At 37.7% G+C, this 20,089-nt stretch overlaps 1 protein-coding gene across 1 annotated transcript in view; it reads right to left on the bottom strand.

Annotated features, from left to right (window-relative positions):
- TBCD (tubulin folding cofactor D) overlaps positions 1–20,089 on the bottom strand; it is a 134,236-nt gene that overhangs the window by 31,818 nt on the left and 82,329 nt on the right. The window contains exons 23-30 of the mRNA XM_082492341.1: positions 17,078–17,100; positions 10,244–10,275; positions 8,027–8,089; positions 7,546–7,622; positions 5,911–5,992; positions 2,182–2,300; positions 1,664–1,755; positions 698–838 (exon numbers count right to left, since the gene is read on the bottom strand). Coding sequence (XP_082348467.1) covers positions 698–838; positions 1,664–1,755; positions 2,182–2,300; positions 5,911–5,992; positions 7,546–7,622; positions 8,027–8,089; positions 10,244–10,275; positions 17,078–17,100 — 629 coding nt within the window. The remainder of the gene's footprint in view (positions 1–697; positions 839–1,663; positions 1,756–2,181; positions 2,301–5,910; positions 5,993–7,545; positions 7,623–8,026; positions 8,090–10,243; positions 10,276–17,077; positions 17,101–20,089) is intronic.

Below are 20,089 nucleotides of genomic sequence, written 5' to 3' on the forward strand. Positions count from 1 at the left end.
AATTGTCTTTTCAGATCACTGTTACTGAAGGAATACAGACATTCAGATGAATGCAATGTTATATACTGAATCTTCTTTCTATATTAAGGGAACTGTGAAGACTGAAGAACATCACAAAAATATGACTGCTATAGACCTAATCTTATACCTATTCTATAGACTTCACCATCTATTCCTACAGACTTAAGATTTAATTATTCTTGCAATCTCATAGCTGAAATTATCGAAACCCTAAACTTACAAAAGAGTCAGTAATACCACAGCACGATTTATAAAGTTTTTATCCACCTCAGTTAGAGTCCCTAGCCTTGAAAACATGTCACTAACACGTTATGCAACTGCTCCCTCTCCTGGCAAAAAATCCCCACAACATGAACGTACAATAGGAGAGTTCAAGCAGGAGTAAATATATTATTTCAAAGAAACAGAACTAATGTTTTAAATGTCAATTGTTAATGTTAATGTTTTAAAACATAGTAGTCCCTATCTCCCTAACTTCCCAGGCAAGGGACAAACAAATTCTTCTCAGCCTTTCCTTTCACTTTCTAGTTCTCTTCCCCCAGTGCATTTCTACCTGTACTCAAATCTCCAAAAGCTTGGAGCTATCTATTTCTAACAGGTTTTGAAAATACATCAGTTTTAATTAGATATCAAACACAACAGCTAAATTTAAGTCTACATTTGTAAAGCATCTTACCATCCTCCAACATCTCCTCGGCTGTCTGTGGTGTAGTCAGTCACACCACTAAGTAGCGTAGCATAAATCTGAGAAACGTTATCTTTGCAGACATATTCTTCCTGGGATCCTTCTCCCTTTACACCTATTGTCTGGCAAACTCTTTAAAAAGAGAAAAAGAGGAGGAAAAAACACAACACCAGAAAGGAGAAACATTAAGATCATAGCTTTGTTCTGTTGCTTAATAAAATTCCCCAATTTCTGAGTCTACTGTATTATATTTGACCTGAGGATTTCTGATCAGTGTTCAGGTTTAAAGGAACACTGGCAAGCCAAAAACACTCAACAGACAAGCAGACTGTTTTTATGTCTATAATATTACAAAAAGGAACATGCTTAACATACCTGCCAGTTTCTGAACTCTCCTTAAAATGAAAGAAGCAAGAACAACAAAGGACTACTATCATGTGCATTGAATTTGCTATTAACAAACTTCTTTACATTGAAGGCATGCTTAACATGAGAAAGATTTTTTTTGTATTGTAACAGTTTAAGCGCATATATACTATGATACTATTAACACTAACTACACTGTGGCATGTCAACACAGAGAGAAAGTACAATTTCTTTAAACCAATTCAATCTTCTTATTAAGAAAGTAGAAAAAACATATATTGTTCCTCCTTCCTAAAGCTCACTAAAATGCAGCCCATGAGAAAGGGAAACTTTAAAGTATACTCTAGCTATTCAGTTAATTTAAAAAAACCACAGCACCACCATCAGAGTTGTACTCCATCCTCAGATGTGTGATAATCCTCTAAATCAAAGATATATTGAATAATGGAGATGGACACAGTCCCACACTAAAAATGCGTACATTGTAGTGCAAGTGATTTCAAGAACCACACCATAACAGAAAGCAGAATGGACAGGAGAAAACTTTTGGAAAGAATTAAAATTAGACAAAAATAAAGATGATTAACATACTTTGCAATTGCTATTAGGGCATCTCTTCTGGATTCTGCAAAACTCACATCTGCAGGGGAAATTAAGGTAACTTTTTTCAAACCTTCCAAAACCTGAAAAAATATAAAATTTGAGATATTTAAATCCAATGCATTATTTATGATAAATGTTAAATTTAGGTATCCTGTTAAAATAAGCTCAATCACGTCTGAGAGAACCAAGCAGTCAACAGCGTTTGATTTCTCATCAAGACCTGTCAGCATGCCTCACTTTTCACTTTGGACAAGCATTCCACAGCAAAGGGATAATTCAATCTCTGGCTTTTCCATTAACACTACTAAAGCAGGACTGAACTTTAATTACCAGAATCTATGGCAAGCTAAACTCATGATGATTTTCTGGAGTTACTGTACATTACAATCCAAACCCCTTTTCACAAAGACCTTTAATTACGATCATTATTATTTATTTGATTACAATCATAGGTTTCATTCAATATACTATATGCCCTTCTCATTACAGTGATCATATTTTCTCACCTGTTGGAGCCTGCCCTTAAGCAAAAATCTTGGAAGGGCCCCAAGAGCTCGTGAAAAGCCACAACGAATCATTTCCTCTGTGTTTTGTAGTTCTGAAACGTACTGTGTCACCAGCTCATCTACAAAAAATACAATTGCAGAGTGAAAAGTGACTACCACATCATTATCATTACATGTTTGGCTAACAAAAAAATAAAACAGGAAAAGATCCCCCAAACAGAGCAGCTAGAAAATGTTATAATTCATTAAACTAGAATACAGAATACCTTTAATTTCCTACAGAAAAAAAGATAAAAATAAGATGTTCACAGTTACACGAATGCTTATTTTCTAAGTCTGAAGTCAGATTTTTAGGCAGACTAATCCTAGCCATTCACAGAGAGAGAAAAGACAAAGTTCTCAATTTTTAAAAAGAGAAAAAGAGGAGGAAAAAACACAACAAAAAAATCCAAAGAATAAGTCGAAGCACAAATTTCTATGCAGACACAGGGGAACAAGTTCTCCTATATTTACGGGTCATCGTTTTCCATAATTAGACAACTATTCTGTGTTAGGAAAGAGATGTCTCTGGATTTGTGAAGGTTAGTTATTTGACAGTTTTCCCCCAGAGTAGTCTTAATTGGACTCAGGGTTTAAACACACACAGAGATCATACATAAACAATGAGATAATTTCGTATCACTTTTTATACAGAGACAAGAATAAAGTTGGGCTTTTTACAGGAGAAAACTCAAAAAGAAGCAACCACTTTGAAGCACGGATGCTGTGCTCAGATTTTGTGCATCATTATGTGACAAAACGGGGACAATGGCCCTACAAACAGCAGCGCAGAGAAAAGGCACAAGAATAAACTGAATCGGGCATCGAAAAAGGAGGCACAACGAAAAAATAAAGTGATACAAAGAAGATACAGTACTTCCTTTACCAGATTTTTCAGCTACTGTATTAAACTCCACTGTAAAATGCAGAGCAAACCAAGGCATTCCAGAAAAGCTTCTAAGAACAACCAAGATCACTGCAATAAACACAACTCTGGTTCAGAAAGAAGAAAGGTGGTCTTAATCACTTCACTGAATATGCACATTTTAATCCTCAAAGAAAAAGAATCTGAGATCCCAGGAACATTACGTAATTGTGCCATTGCTTACTGTCATCTAAGATTTAAATGATTGAGCAATATTTGCTAGAGGAAGAAAGAATTGTTACCACAAGAAACTACACATTAATCATAACTCATGACTGATTTTTTTTTTTTTTAATCCCTATGCAATCAGCAGGCCTCGACTAGTTCCTCACATCAGGGAAATAGTTCCCTGTCCAGAGGTTAGCAATACCTTCATTTAAGCACATCTATTATTTAAAAATTTCCAAACCACTGGAGTGTAAGATAGAGTCTTGAGGCCATAGAAGACGCAATGCTTGCTTAGACAGCAAGATGATCTTAGACACTAAGACTATGACAGTCTTCCCTTTGATTGATGTAAATTTAAGATTGACATTTTAGCCAAATGACATAAAATTAAGACATGACAACTAGCTCTTTACTTATAACTACTTAGTAATTACAGTAGCAAGAGTAACGCAAATGTTAACATTCTTCTAAGAGTCTTCAGCTTCATAAAACGACCTGGCCTATGAAGTGTCTACAATACTAATTCAACACAAACCATCCTGAAAGAATATTAAAAGAGAAAGTCATCAAAATGAAACCAGAACACATTAAGGCAGGGAAAACCAAAAAAACCAAATGGTGAAAATAGAGGCAAAAGATGTGATTCAATAAAATTGCAGTCTTATAAGGACAGATTCAGAATGTGAATCACTAAAGTAACTTCGGTTTGTATTTTCATAGTGGAACACCAGTTAAATTTTATCATAAACTTTTTTTTTCTAATTCCCTTAATCATATTTAGACCTGCTTTAATTGACTTATCTAAGGCACCCGCACTGTCATTGAATGTGCTTTGCCCTGTAGATTCCACACATACATCAGACATTATGGGGAAGATTTTGAGTAGTGGATTTCAATCCCACAAACAAAGATTTTAATGGTCTTGAAATACAGAGCTTTTACTGGAACAGAGATGACAATATACATTCTTTTCTCCTCCTTATAAAAGGGCATATATAAGGGCACTTTTGTTACTATATGTGGAAGACACAAATAAAAGCATAATGAAGGCAGAGCTGACTGGAGATTTTTTTAGAACAGAAAAATTTTCAAGACACAATTCTATTCTCTAAATTCTATTCTCTAAATCACACCAGAAAGTCTGATGAAAAATTTTGCCTATATCTACAAATCTGACTCTAATTACGTCCCTAAAGACCATCATGGCTACATCACCATGATTCCTTCATAAACAAGCCAGATGAAAACCAAGAATCCGGGGAGGGGGGAAATAAAAAAAATAAATAAATAAAAAAAAAAACCAAAAAAAACAAGCTTCACAGGCATCTAAGAGTAAAGCATCAAAACAGATGCAGCCATCCATTGCATGTTCTTCCAGTGTATCTTCTCTCCCTCTTGATTTTGACATCTGGCTGAGTTTTCCAGTCCACTTTTAGAGACACTTGAAAGTTCACCCGTACATAAAATGTAACCCATTAATCTTTCAACTCATTTTGAGCCTTCTTTGTTTGACTCAGCATTATCTCCTACTGCCCTAAGTGTTCTGTTTTTACAAAATATTACTCTTTCCTGAGGTTGTTTTTTTTTAATCTGCTTCAGTACCATATCACATCTTCCCATGCTGCCCACAAAAAATCAGGCATGCAATGCCAGTCTGCTTGAAAGAAAGGGCTATTTTTGGAATTACTTTTTTTGACAAAAATATAGAGATTTGGCAATATAGAAAATAATTTAAAATCAAGATAGTCTGCTTTTATGTATCAGCCATAACTTCTTTGGGGCACTGACTGCATGTTACAATGCAAGTGATAGGTATCATGTTGATTCTGGGAACTACTGTAATAGAAATAAATAATAAGATATTCTGTTACCTGATTTAGGAATGACTTAGTAATGGCAAAAAATAGAAAAATCGATCGTTGTTTCGTTACATATATGTAATTTTGTTGTCATTTTTAGAAAAAGAAGAACATAAATGCTGTTATTCTTAAAATATCTATCTATACATTCCAGCAATCTCTCTCTGATGGGCATGATACAATTTGATACTTGAAAGAAATAAAGGTCCAAGAAAACCAGATGTTGATTCATATGCCCCTAAGAAAAGTTTAAGCCTACTCCTGTACTGGTGATTCAAATCCAGACAGATGAGGCTGCACGTGCACATTTACAAGAACTCTGGGTGTCCTTGCTATCCTTCTTTTGTTATCCCTAACCAATTATTCTTCTTTAAGTGAGACACGATCTCTGGCATACAGTTTATCAAAATATGATTTGAAAACGTCTCACTTCATTAAAATTTAGGATTTGCCACAAACACACATTCTTTGCTTCTTTGTTTTACACAATGGAATAGAAAAGCAATCTGTTTTTCCTAATTTTCTTTATTAGAGTACCTTGTATTCACCTCCAGTCTAAAACAAGCAAAACCCTTGAGACATTTCCTGGACTTTCAGTTCGTTTTATCATTCTTTCATGCAGCATTTTAAGGTCCTTTAAAATTAGTGATGCTCCTCCCCATTCTATCCAATACCTCCAAAGTGCAAGTTAGGTCCAGCCCAATATTTTCTGCCTCTACTGTAAACATGAGTCATTACCCTGTAGAGCTGGATCAGCTTCTCCCTTTTCATTGATGTAATATTCATTACACAGCGCAGCCAGAGCAGAGACTGCAGACTCCTGCAACAAAGGCAAAACTGTGAACTTGATAGATTTACACGAAGGTCATACTTTATGATAACTGTGCTTAGAATTAAAAGGTTAAGGAAAAAGAGAGTGGATTTCTTAAAAAAAAATCATTCCCTTCAGCTACTGACATTCACTTTCTTTTTATTTCTTCCCAGTACTGGTTTAAGAACAGTTGAATAGGAAACCTATGTAAGATAAAAACAGATTCTACTCTTATTCCTTCAAAAGTACCAATAAGACAAATTAATATTTAAGACATTAATAGTAACGTATCAACTGTATTTTCAGTTCAGTTGAAAGACCTCCAGGATGAAACAGTATTACTAAATACAGAATTCATTATTTCATCTTCAATATATTGATGCCAGATTGATAATAAAAAAAAAGCCTATTTCCCCAGGAAGGTATAGAAATGAAACACAGAAAAAAACCCATGGACTGAAGATTATAAACAAAAAACCCCAAATATCCAGTATCACAATCCTTGTGTCTCAATCTTAATTGGTTTAGAAAAGGATCAAAGGTTGCGTATTACGCGTGAACCTCCTGATCTTTAGAGAGGTTTTGGTCACCAATACAGAACACAAAACTAATACAGCTGCTATTTCAAAAAGCATGTAACAAGTTTTCTCATTAAATTCATGGTTGAATTATACTTTTCAGCTAATAATATAATGCTGACCAAAACTATAATAAATTTCAGAGCGTACAAAAACCATGCACTGTTCACTCCATATTAGTAGCAAAGATACTTATTAATACTCATGTTCTCCAGGTACAAGAAATCTTAAATGATAACATAGGAATCCTGTACAGCCTATTCTGTACAGCCTAGTCATTCTACCCTCAAAGGCACCTCAAAGGCGTAAGACCAAATTGTCACAGTAAGACAAATAACTGGAGGGATTAAATTATGGGCATAAAATAGCATGAAACACATCCCTCAATGGATTTAATAATCAGAATTAGAGTAGCTCAAGAGCATGGTAAAAGGATTTGCAACAGAGTTTAATGGAAAATTTACGCATGTTGTCCTAAGTAACTCTGGTTGATCACATCCATGTTCTCACTGTTAACAAACACGCCCTCAGCACATCAGGCTTCAGGACATCATCCAGAGATTCTTTTTAATTCTCACAAAAGTTCTCTGAAACTAACAAAATCAACTTATCTTACACATATTACAGGTACACTGAAACAGAAGCAAAATATCAGATCAATGCAACCATTGAGCCAACAGCAAGTAGCTTTAAGCAACCATCAGCGACTACTCACTGCCAGCCCATTGTTGATGCAGTACCTGTCAATTATTGTGTCCAAACATACACACAAGAACAACCCTTGTGACAGCTGCTCAAGTATTAATCAAAAAGGGCCCTGTGAGTTTTGAGGAATTTAAATTTTTTTTAAAAATAACCCTTCTTTGCAATCTAAGAAACATTCAACCAACTAGATTCCATGAAAAATAATCCACCAACAGGAAGCAAAAATATTTCTAATTCTGTGTTTAATGTGACCACATGAAGAAGGAGGAACTACTGTACCTTTATATGCTGTCGTGCCCCGCTTGAAACAAGAGGGAGACTTCTTAGACTGTCATTTATTAACCACTGCCAGCCACCTGAAATAGTAAGGAACATAATTGGGTTTAACTTTTCTTACTTTCTGAACTTGTTTTACTTTTTACAAAGACCGGCAATTATACTTATTGATGTATTTCCTCGGTTTTCCAAAATAAACAAGGCTGTGATTCTCAATTAGTATAGCTATTCTGGTTTGGTTTACAATGTACATAGCACAAACACTGCATAATGCTGAAAACCGGTAATGCTGAAAACTCGACAGCTACAAAACAAATCTTCAAATAAAATCACCTGTTGCAGTATTTGTGTATCTTCGATAATTTTTATTTGTTAGGCCAACCAATCTTGCTAATCTTGCTTCTTTGAAAAACATCATTCATTAATACTTTAGCTTAATGTATAACTACTAAGATAATGGAAGGTTTTTTAAAATATGACATACCGATTACTGGATCTCCTCTAAATGGCATTTTTGATAGTGACAACTTTTCAATTAAAGTGCAGACTGTAAGAAAATAAATTTGATAACTGCATAAATACAAAAAAAGAGAAATCGCAGCAATTTTGAAGTGCAACCACATCAAGTTACATTAATTTCAAATTGAAGAAAAGTTGCAATTAGAAGTCCAAAATATGTGAAATTAGAAACTTAAAGGAAATTATACTTGTGATTCTTACATACAAAAAAAGCTAGTATGTAGTAACTGTTCTCTGACAAGAGTTAGTCCCATTATTCATGCAGATCCATTGTTTGGTGTTACGATTTTCCTCCTCTGCCATTTAAGGTGCATATGTACATACTGGCCACCTTTCTGTTTCCATACCAGTCTGTGAATGGCTATGTACTATCATTGACAGTGAACCAACTTGGACAAGGGTAATACTGCAGCCCCTAAAAAATTGTTCAAATACGTATGAAAGGTTTTCCTACTTCTTATTAGCATTTTTTGGCTCTTCAAGGAGTGGCATCTGTTCACTACACAGAACTAGGAGCTATAAAACTGGAGACAGCTTTATTTCCTTTGATACTCAGAATACAAGAAAACGTCATGTTAATAATTACGCTCTTATTATTTTAAATCTATAAACGTAAATGATTCCTAAGTTTACAAAACCACTTTCAGAATAGTATTTTTTTTAATGTTTCAAGGCTGTTTTGGGGAATAGAGATTAATGCAGGAAATACCGCAAACTTTTACTATACAGTAGATTGACTGCATTGCTCAAATGAAAACTCAGCACTTAGGGAAAACACTATCTTTCACCTCCTGGTGATCAGTTCAAATAAAACAGATCGGTATACATCCATACTCACTGCCTGACTGCTTTAGAGTTGGTGGAGGGTCGGTGGGGAGGAGGGAGAGGACAAAACAAGCTACTATATAATGCCACCTTTTTGTTTTCCTCTCCTCCCACACTTAATCTTTAAATCTTACTCCGGGCTCTGTACACAGTTCATCTTCATTTATAATCAACACAGTGGGCTCCAAATCTACTCTTGAATTCAGTCCTCACTATGGTAATGTCACACAATCAGGCTCCCTGTGCTCAAACTCCGTTCGATGTTGTACGTCAACTTCTTTGTTCTAATATTTATTCACAGACAAGGTTAAGTACAATGTGACTAAACCCAAGGCTCTTCGGGTTCCTCCTTAGTTCTCCACTCCTTTTACGCTCTATTGTGGTTGAGACCATCATCTTCATTAGACATGCAGGCAATTTGTGGAATATTTTCAATTCTTCTCTTATTCCACCTACACGGTTGTATCATGCCAAAATACTGTCATTTGTACTTCTTCAATATGATGAAATACTCACCTGTTTAAAAGCTAAAACATATTTAAAAAACCCTACCTATTTTTTCAGCCTGCACTATCGTGTCAGAAGACTGCAAACTCATTCAAAGACTTCAGAAATACCCTTGTCCCCTCCACCCCTTCTATTTGATCACCCTTCCATCTTGGCACCAAGATTCCTTTACCCACTAAGTTTGGATGGCTTCACATCTTCAAAGCCAGAATCTGCTATGTGGCACTTCCTCCATTTGACCCATAAGCAGGAAACTCAAGTTGGCATCATCTCCTCATCCACCCAGGCTACCTGGATGGGTACTTTTTCCTGCAATGTCCTTCCTTTTTACAGCGGTTCTGTATATAAAAATCTTCAAAATCCATGTGAGCAACCCATCATCTTTTCTGTGATAGCAGCCTTTCCACAAACTGCTGTTTACAAGGTCTTTATTCTTCACCTTTGTGCACATACGTATTACGATAAAATAATGTTACATGATGACATCTGTCTTAATGGACAGATCACATCTCCTCTGGAGAGGAATCTGCATAAATCAATGAAAGAAGCCAGCTCAACCCTGAAGGAAGTTCACTATGTGCAAGAAGAGAAGGAGAGAATGTGTGACATAAATTCCAGAACTATCTCCATCTCTTACATAAACAGGGTTATTCACAATTGTGCTGGCAACCAATGTTCTGGTGTACCTGTCTTCTGACCGGCCTCCAAACTTTGTATTTTTTTTTAATTACTGTGCATACTTCATTTATGCATTCAACACAATATATGCAAAACAAACTGGGAAAAAAAGTAAACAGAAAAATTCATTATTGCACATTTTCTGCTTTCACACCACAGCTGCGATACTTACCAGCTGGTCTCATCAGTTCTCCACCTAAACCCCTGCAAAGCAGAAACAGAGCCTTCAGAGAATAACCTACTCAAGCAACCTGAGTGCATTGCCTAGTGAGGAAAAAGCCTGCAAAACCATCTCAGAATGAAAGCAGATCACAAAATCTGAGTTTTGCATCTAAAATACTTCTTTTTAAATCAACTGTTGTCTTGACTTCAGCATGATTTATACAAAACCCTCCTGAATATTTAACCTTCTTACAAAAATGCGGTCCCAGTCTTTCTATTTTTTAATGTGAATAATAAAAGACTGTCAAGTTCATTGTGCTTTCCTTTTCGCTTGCTTCGGAAGCATTCCGAATCTGTGGGACTTGCCACAGGACAGACAGCCTCTACAAGCTTCTTTCACAACTGAAAAGCAATTACTTGTATTTTTATAACAGAATCTTCATCTCTGGAACATTAAATAAAAAATTCACCTACCAGTTCCCATTTTCACAGATGTTAACTGGTTTACTTTCTTGCCAAAGTTTCTCACCCTTCTGTCTCCACTCTCTCCTTCCCTCCTAAAGCTAAAGGTGACTGCATTCATCACCACAGGTGAGGGGGTAAAAACTTCCAATGGCTCAAGATGCTTCAGACCCTCCTGAAGTAAGTGTGTGTTACACGAGGATGGTCTTGCCAGCTCAGACCTCGGACTTATCCAGCCCAGTCCTCCTGTCTGAAGAGTACCCTGGCCGCTGACAGCACTGGGAGGAGAAAGTCTGAACCAGGCACAAAGTGGGGAGAGGGAGAAGTGTCCTGGAAACAGCAGGGCCTGTTTCCATTCTTTAGCCACACGTCTCCGGGCAGAGAGACGTCTCCTCGCTCTGCTGAGCAATGTCTGCTGGTTCCGTGGATATCCCCAAGGTGCCAGGAGCACTGCTTGGTGTGTCATGCACAGTGTCACCCTCTGTGGCTTAATTTTTCCATTTTATGAACCTTTGACCCCTGCCCTTCCTTCAGATATTTCCTCCCTCAACTCCTTATTCTTGTCTCCATTCGCTTCTGCTGGAATATTTCCTCCCTGAGGTGTGCCAAACCCTTAATCACCTGTTTGTATGGCCATGCTCTGGCAGAAACTCCCAGCAAGGGGGAGGAACAACAAAGGCTTTTTTGTTTATTTGCTTGGGTGTTGGTTTTTTTTAAAAACCTTTTCTTGCCTCCTCTCCGCCTCCCTCCCCACAATAAAATTAGTAGCTGTGCTCACAAGGCAAACTTAGCAACCCTAACAACTCTTAGAACTTTGTTCTCCAATTTATCCTTTTATATGAGCTTCAAAAGCCTAAACATTTTAAACAAGTTTTTCCGTTCCATACAAGTAGATGCCTCCTGTAACATGCACTGGGTTTCTGACTGCTCAACATTTTCATTGGTTCTTCAGGTACTGCTGAGACATCAACTCCACAATATTCTCACCAGCACTTCCTTTAATTGGGAATTTTGCTTTCGACAATCAATATATTAAGCTCAATGTAATAATCCACAACTCAGTTTATCATCATAGGAAGCAAGCACAGATTCCACATCCCCATGCTGATAAGGTCTTTGTATTATCTACCCCACCTTCCTGCCATGTTGTCTGTTCTCCAGCTTCTAAAAAATTTAAATTAGAAAACAAGCAGCAAAAACAGAAGAATGATGTGGCAAGGCTTGCTTCCTCTTCAATGTTTCTTTTCCCTTCATTTTGTCCTCACCCATTCCTTGCCTTTTGTCTGTTGTCTTACTGCAAATGAGTATAAAATAATGATCTTTTAAATTTGTTTGGTGTGCAACAGAGTCTGCTGATGCAAGGATTCAGATACGGACTTCTGTTCAAACTACAAAGCAAGAACTGAGTCATAAAGGCTGCTCTTCTCCACTTCTTCACACTGCCAATAAGGAAGTCAGGCCACTTAAAGCTACTCTTATGTTAATAATTTGACAGCTATCCCTTCCTTTGGCATTACATCAACTCCATTTAATTTCAGAGTTTAGAGCTCCACTGAGGATTGTTGTCTCTGTGCAAGAATGAAGAACAGTGACAGTAAGTTGCATAGTAAGATTTCCAGGTAATGCAGAAACTATAATCAAATCTATCTTTGAAGGCACTGCGATAATGTGTTCTTCTCTCCAAAACTTTTCTTGCCTAGATATCACAGTATGTCCGTCAATATAGCCAAAATTTTTTCCCCTTTTGACAGCTCATACATATTTCAATTTTAAGAACTAAGAATTCTATCATAATCCTAGATCTTTAGTTTGTCAAACATGATGCGCATCTTCCTATTAACTTTATCTCGCTCTACAGTATTTCACTAAATTAAAAAGATACAATCTACCTAATTCAGAGATTCTGAATTTTGCTGCACAGTCAGTATTCTCTCTTTTTTCTTCCAAAGACACATCCACAAGTTGCATCACATTATTAGAGGTACCTGTCTCAAGGTTTAATTATTAATTCAACTTGTAAATTGACTGATGCAGTGCCCAGGTTCCATGCGCTCGTAAGCATTCTTTCCTATGTGCACTTTCACAGCAATGCTTCTCTCCTAGAAACATCTTAGGATGAGCCACAATTTATTTGTGGAAAATATAATCAAAATATATAACACCTTGCAGAACTGATGAATTGAGATTATTGACCTAAGAATGCTGGTATCTATTTTAAAATTATGTAGGCCTGAAGCAGAACCAATGACAGTGCTCTTTTTCAGTGCATACCGAAGTTCAAGGTATTGTTGTGGATTTTTTTTTTTTTAATTATTTAAAACCTGCTTTTTGTGAGAAGTTCAGAATTTATCTTACAGATTACAAACATAACAGTAACTGAAGCTGTTTAGAATTGAATAGCATCTACATTTTCATAAATACCTGAATCTGAAGTTAAAACTACCCGAATAGCTGAAGAGATTTAATTGCAAATACTCAATTTCCAGGAAGCTAAGAACACCTGCCAAATAAGTATTTTCATCTCCATATGAATACTAAACAATTATTTTCCATGGGAACTCTTTGTCCCAAATAGAGTTTATCTTGAAAGGTCCAGGCTGTACACTTCCTGGGCTTTGGAAGTACAAAATGGCTTTATCACAAGATACACAGAGGAGGAAAGAGACATCTTTGAGCACAGATGAAAACACCTGTGAATTTAACAAAGCTCTTACAGTCATCCCTTGAAGATGCAGAGAATAAACTATATTAAACTGACAAACACCGATTTTTAGGTTACTGTAAATTCATATGCTGGCCACACACATTTTGTATTGCATTCTAACACTGGAAGACTACACATGAAATCCTGGCTCTATAGCAGTAAGAGTTTTCCCAGTGACTTCAGTTAGCAAAAGAAATTTCACCTTTCAACTCTTCAGAATACAGTATAGCATGATCTACTAGAAACATCTTGCTACTGGATGCAAAAAATAATTTAAACTTGGAGGAATTGGTAGGACGAGCTTTGTTGGAAGGCTGGAATTATTTGCTGATTAAGTTAATATGCCTAAAAAGCTTTTACATAGATGACTACCAAGAAATACATTTGCCCTGAAACCATCAAGATCAGTTGCAACCTTAAAGGTCTTTGAAATGAGCCAAAATTCTCTTTTGCCTAGCACCTGTCAATGCCTACGGGCTAACTTACTCTTTTGGAAAAGCTGAAACCCTGAAGATGACAGTCCAACTTACACTGTCTCCTATTCTAAAACCCCAAAATTGCTCGTCTCACATAGCTGACCATGTAATACACGCTGCCAGCCTCCTCATATGTTACAAGAATGAGATCAGAGCAAAACTTGGCACACAGCACATAGCGCTACCTGAATCATCCAGTGTGGGAGTCGCTAACAAACACTGCGCATCTTGTCAGACCCAGCTCTGATGGGAACCCTGAAGGCCCAATAAATAGAACATTTGCTGAAATACAAAAGTGAGGTGCAACTGCCTGGAAGAAGCCCAGCATATCTATCTGCAGCACTTCCATATCCGTCCCTAAATGATCTTGTTGCCCAACTCTGTGTATTAAGACCTATGTTATCAGACTCGGAACTGGCTACAAGAAAGGAGAAAAAAAAATTCTGAATTTCTATTCATATGAATATTCAGTCAAGAACCTTGTATCAAATGATGTATTTTTAAAGAATCTTAACAGAACTACTATTAAAAATGCTTATTTCTTGAGGACTTTTCATATTGAGAACTAGTACAAGGTCTTAGATGCACTGCAGAAATATATCTGCTACAAAAAAAAAGATATTAACCATGCTGGTTTGGTGGAAATTAGGCTGACGTTAACATGGTGTTTAAACTGGCAGACTGACTTCCTACCCTAAGTAAGACAGCTTAAGGCAACAGATGCCACAAGTTTATGTCATACGTTTTTATATATAAAAGCAAAGTTTAAAGCAAATAAAATATAGCTCAATTTTTATAACTCTATAACTTAACCTATATAGCACAAAACAGGCACAACAGCCAAATACTGTTTAAGTTCACGGTTTGCATATGACTTGCTGTTAACTAGTGCCCATTTAATACAGAAAGTCAGGCTCGCTGCGCAATACTCAACTGGAAGTGCACATGCAAATGCTTAAACCAACCAGCTCCTCAAGACAAACTTGTGCATCAAATGTGTCAGAATCACGACTAATGGAAGGAAGTACAGACTGACGTGCCTGGACTTGCATTCTCCTTTTTCAGCATACTATGGTAAACCCAAAAAAGGACTTCGGAAGACAGAAAGATACTTGCATTTTAAAAAAAAAAAAAGTTAATACAGCAGAGGACAGGATTTTCTGCAATTAGAATAAGCAAATGTGTACGCTCAAAATTGAGAGACTGTGCTGTACAACTCAAAATCTGGTCTGTGTCTGAAGGATAATTCATGGCTGTCATTCAAAATCAGGTTAAAGACATTACAAAGAGCTCCTTAAACAAAGTCAGATGGTGAGTTAAATGAAGGTCTCCATTACAGCACTTTAGCTTTATCTTTTTTTACTTGAGGTACTTAGGGATTCAATGGAATCCTAAGCAGCAGACAATCAACTCATGATCCAGTTTAAAATTTATAAATTATGACTTTAAAAAAAAAGAAAAAAAAACACGGCATTTTTACACTTTACTTCTGTTTCCTTTTCTCACAGGCCAACAGAATTTCTGAAAACAGCTTGATCAAAGTATTAAATGCATTCGGCCCACAAAAAGACAGCTATTTTGTTGCCAGAAGTGAAAGCAAAATATCTAATAAACAGTTGAGACATGTGGCCTGATGCTTTTTGTTAATGCATTTTAAAAACTAGAAACACAAATAAAACACACAGGTTTTCAACATTCCTACAAGATGTTGTTACACTGAAAATTCCCAGTAGCAATTTCTCAAATGGAAATCTTTGGAATATTATGTGCTATAATTACTCATCACAAAACAAGTTTGGCTTGTTTCACTAAATGCTTGCCCAGCAATACTCAAATTGCTGGTTTGTTTTTATAACCTAGTTTATTTTTCTTGTCCTATTTTAAAATATTTTATGCATACCAATATTTTAAAATATGGATTATGGTAGACATCTTTGTCTCAGCCTAAGTATTAAACAGCAGTGAATCAATTTTGCTTGGAGTTGAATTAGAAGTCTTATCTAGAATGAAAACATTTCTGTAGGCATCTTATAAATATCATTAAGTGCAAGAAGTGCACATTATGACAAAAACAAATTACACCCAAGCTCCACCCTGACATTAAAGAATTTATGGGAGCCAAGACAGCCACCCACAAAGACACTAATATACAGTATCAGCATTAAAACCATCCACCAGTACAAGCTAACTTTGGAGTGGAAGTTTCACATCAGTCTGTACGACCCTCAAGAAGTAAATTTTAACATTTTTTCAGAAAGTTTCAGTATACAAAAACTTACATACCAAGTCTTTAAATTGTAATTAATAATTATACAAAAACCCACTTAAGGTTTACTGTTTTCAGAAACATCATGTGCAAAGAAGTAAAATAACCTGCCCAAAAGCTCAAAGAATTTGTCAGTTAAAGCAGAAAAACCCCTCATTCGCATATACAATCGTTAGGAAATACAAGTCATTAATTATGTTTTGACTTCCTTACATTTAGGAACAAACCCTGAAGTCACATACCAGTTTCATTTCACATTTACTTAACAGTTACTTAGGCAAACTCCCCTTTATTTCCTGGAAGCTTCAATAAATAGGAAATGAAAAACAACTCAGTGAAAACTCATTTACATTTTCTTTGGCGCAAGAGTTGAAAAATTGTATCAAACCTTTTGTAATACTCCTGGCCTACTCATTACACGGGATGAAGAAAATAATTCCAAAATTCAGATAAAAGCTCCTTTAAAAAAAAATAATTTGGACTCCTGGACTTATTAGTTAAAGGTCATTTCTACAGACTTATTTGAACCACACAAGTACTCCAGTACAGGTGAATAATGGGAAAGAAATTCATTACATGCTGCTGAAGCCATGGATTAGTGAGCATATTGTGTGTTACATTCTTTCCTTTCTTTAACTGTCTCTATCCCCATATTGAGACCAGTACTTACCACTTTTCCATTAATCTAACAAGCCTGTGAGTTGCACTCTCTAAACATCACAACCATTATAAAACGACATCAGCCTCTGTAATAGGTAAACAAAGCCAAAAGAATGCATGTGCTTGCATTCTGATGAGCCGTGCGAGACCAGCAGTCTACGGCAGGTGTAACTAACTCGTACAAACCAAACTCCCCCCAGGATCCTACCATTTTCATTACTTCTAATTGATACTTTCCAACACAAAAAAGTATTTTTTATGTGTCCATTTTCTTACCTGTACAATTGACGACTGCAAAGCTGTGGGGTGGAGGGAAAGCAACAAACATTAATATTAGCAGAGTTTGTTTGATACAAGTGTTTTCATTTTTCCTCCTCACATGCAATGTCTATATATTGTGAGCTATGCAACACCTTGGATTATTTTGAAAATAAAACTAAAAGGAAAATTAAAAAAAACACACCTGTCTATATCCATTTGAATTTTACATTCAAAGAAAATCAATTTAACACATTCATAGAGCACTGATTTTCTTAATTCCAAATCCTAGCTGCTCCTGCACACATCCTGGAAGATAGCTTGGCTTTTAAAAATACATTTGACTTCCACAGTTGGCCCTTTTAAAATTACAATATACTGCATTCTCTGAAAACCGAAAATAACTTTGTTAGCTACCAATTAAACAGAAAAAACTACAACAGAATTTCAAATGTGACTGAAAAATGTTATCTCATTATCAACATTACGGTAAGCCATCTTCAAAAAATCAGTCATTATCAAATTTCTCTGTAAAAAAAACAGATTTTTAGAAAGAAAGTCTACACCGACTTTGCAGATTAATTATAAGAACAGACAACAGCAGAAACTGCAAACTATCACAACAAATGAAGGCCACTGTAACAGCAGAGACTGCTGATCAAGCTTTTAGGCATTTCAACATAAGAAAGAGAAACAAAGACAAAGATGCATTTTCAATCTGTAGCAGCAGCTTTCACTTATGCAGAAAGTTAAGCAAGCACCTATGTACTTAAAGGATAATGGGTAAATGGTGAAGCCTGACAGCTTTAGCACATTGGAACTGGGACTAAAGGTACTACAGAGACTGCAGAAAACAAGTAGGAGCCTGAACACTATGGTATTGTCTGTTCCATTAGGTGAAGAAATCAGAGCCAGAAGAAAAAAGCGAGCAACATGGGACTTAAGTGACAAGTTAGGCAAAATTATCTCCATAGAATCATTTTAAATTGCTATGAGCAGGACAAGACTTCATTTGTGACACCAAGCTCTTTGGCGAGGTAGACACACTGGAGGGGAGGAATGCCATCCAGAGGGACCTGGACAGGCTGCAGAGGTGGGCCCAAGCCAACCTCATGCAGTTCAACACAGCCAAGTGCAAGGTCCTACATCTGGATCGGGGCAATCCCAAGCACAAATACAGGCTGTGCGGGCAATGGCTGGAGAGCAGCACTGAGGAGAAGGACCTGGGGGTGTTGATTGACGAAAAGCTCAACATGAGTTGAGCAAGGTCCTGCACCTGGGGAGGAAGAATGCTAGGCACCAGTATAGGTTAGGGGCGGACCTGCTGGGAAGTAGCTCGGAGGAGAAGGATCTGGGGGTTGTGGTAGACAGTAAATTATCCATGGCCTAGCAATGTGCCCTTGTTGCCAAAAAGGCCAATGGAATCCTGGGCTGCATAGGGAAGAGTGTGGCCAGTAGGTCGAGGGAGGTCATTCTCCCCCTCTACTCTGCACTGGTGAGGCCACAACTGGAATACTGTGTCCAGTTTTGGGCTCCCCAGTTCAAGAGGGACAGGGAACTGCTGGAGCGAGTCCAGCGAAGGGCAACTAAGATGATTAAGGGATTGGAGCATCTGCCTTATGAGGAAAGGCTGAGAGAGCTGGGACTCTTTAGCCTGGAGAAGAGAAGGCTGAGGGGAGACCTTATTATGGCGTACAAGTATCTAAAGGGTGGGTTGAAGGAGGATGGAGCCAGGCTCTTTTCAATGGTTCCCAGTGACAGGACGAGGGGTAATGGGCACAAGTTAGAACACAGGAAGTTCTGTTCAAATACACGGAAACACTTCTTTACGGTTCGGGTGACAGAGCACTGGCACAGGCTGCCCAGGGAGGTGGGGGAGTCCCCTTCTCTGGAGGTTTTCAAGACCCGCCTGGATGCAGTCCTGAGCAATGTGCTCTGGGCAACCCTGCTTTGGCAGGGGAGTTGGGCTAGATGATCTCTAGAGGTCCCTTCCAACTCTGAAAATTCTGTGATTCTGTGATATGAGCCAGCAATGTGCGATCACAGCCCAGAAGGCCAACCATGTTCTGGGCTGCATCAGAAGTGTGGCCAGCAGGTCAAGGGAGGGGATTCTGCCCCTCTACTCCACTCTCGTGAGACCCCACCTGGAGTACTGTCTCCAGCTCTGGAGTCCCCAACATAAGAAGGACATGGACCTGCTGGAGCGTGTCCAGAGGAGAGCCATGAGGATGATGCAAGGGCTGGAGCACCTCTCCTATGAGGAGAGGCTGAGAGAGTTGGGGCTGTTCAGCCTGGAGAAGAGAAGGCTCCGATGAGATCTTATTGCAGCCTTCCAGTCCCTGAAGGGGGCCTACAGGAGAGCTGGGGAAGGACTTTTCACTAGGGCATGTAGTGATAGGACAATGGGGAATGGCTTCAAACTGGAAGAGGGCAGGTTTAGATTAAACATTAGGAAGAAGTTTTTTACTTTGAGGGTGGTAAGGCACTGGGACAGGTTGCCCAGAGAGGTTGTTGAGGCTCCATCCCTGGAGGTGTTCAAGGCCAGGCTGGACGTGGCCTTGGGCAACCTGGTCTAGTGGGAGATGTCCCTGTCTATGGCAGGGGGGTTGGAACTCGATGATCTTCAAGGTCCTTTCCAACCTAAACCATTCTATGATTCTATGTCGTAAGTAGAGATAAAGACAAGGCATCAGCTGAAATATAAAATATGACTTTCAAAGCCTATAAACAGGTAAATCGTGGATGCAAGGATTTAGCAAAGAAATCACAATAAAGTGAAAAAAAAGAACAGAAAGGACAGAGAATGGACTCACTAGGAGATCTCTCCTGAGCACAGTCACATTAAGGCCAAAGCCATACATCTATCTGTAAGGCCAGTCAGTATGTACAGAAAAGGAGAAGAAACAGAAGGAGAAAGAAAAACAAAGCAAAACCCCATGCGGTATTTCAGAAGTGTAACTGGGAGCATCAGAGAAAGTGGCTTAGCTAAGAAGCTGGCAGAACAGAAAGGGACCAAATACAAGCTTACAC

The sequence above is a fragment of the Vanellus vanellus genome, assembly GCF_965231255.1.
Source record: "Vanellus vanellus genome assembly, chromosome: 17".
Lineage (NCBI taxonomy): Eukaryota > Metazoa > Chordata > Aves > Charadriiformes > Charadriidae > Vanellus > Vanellus vanellus.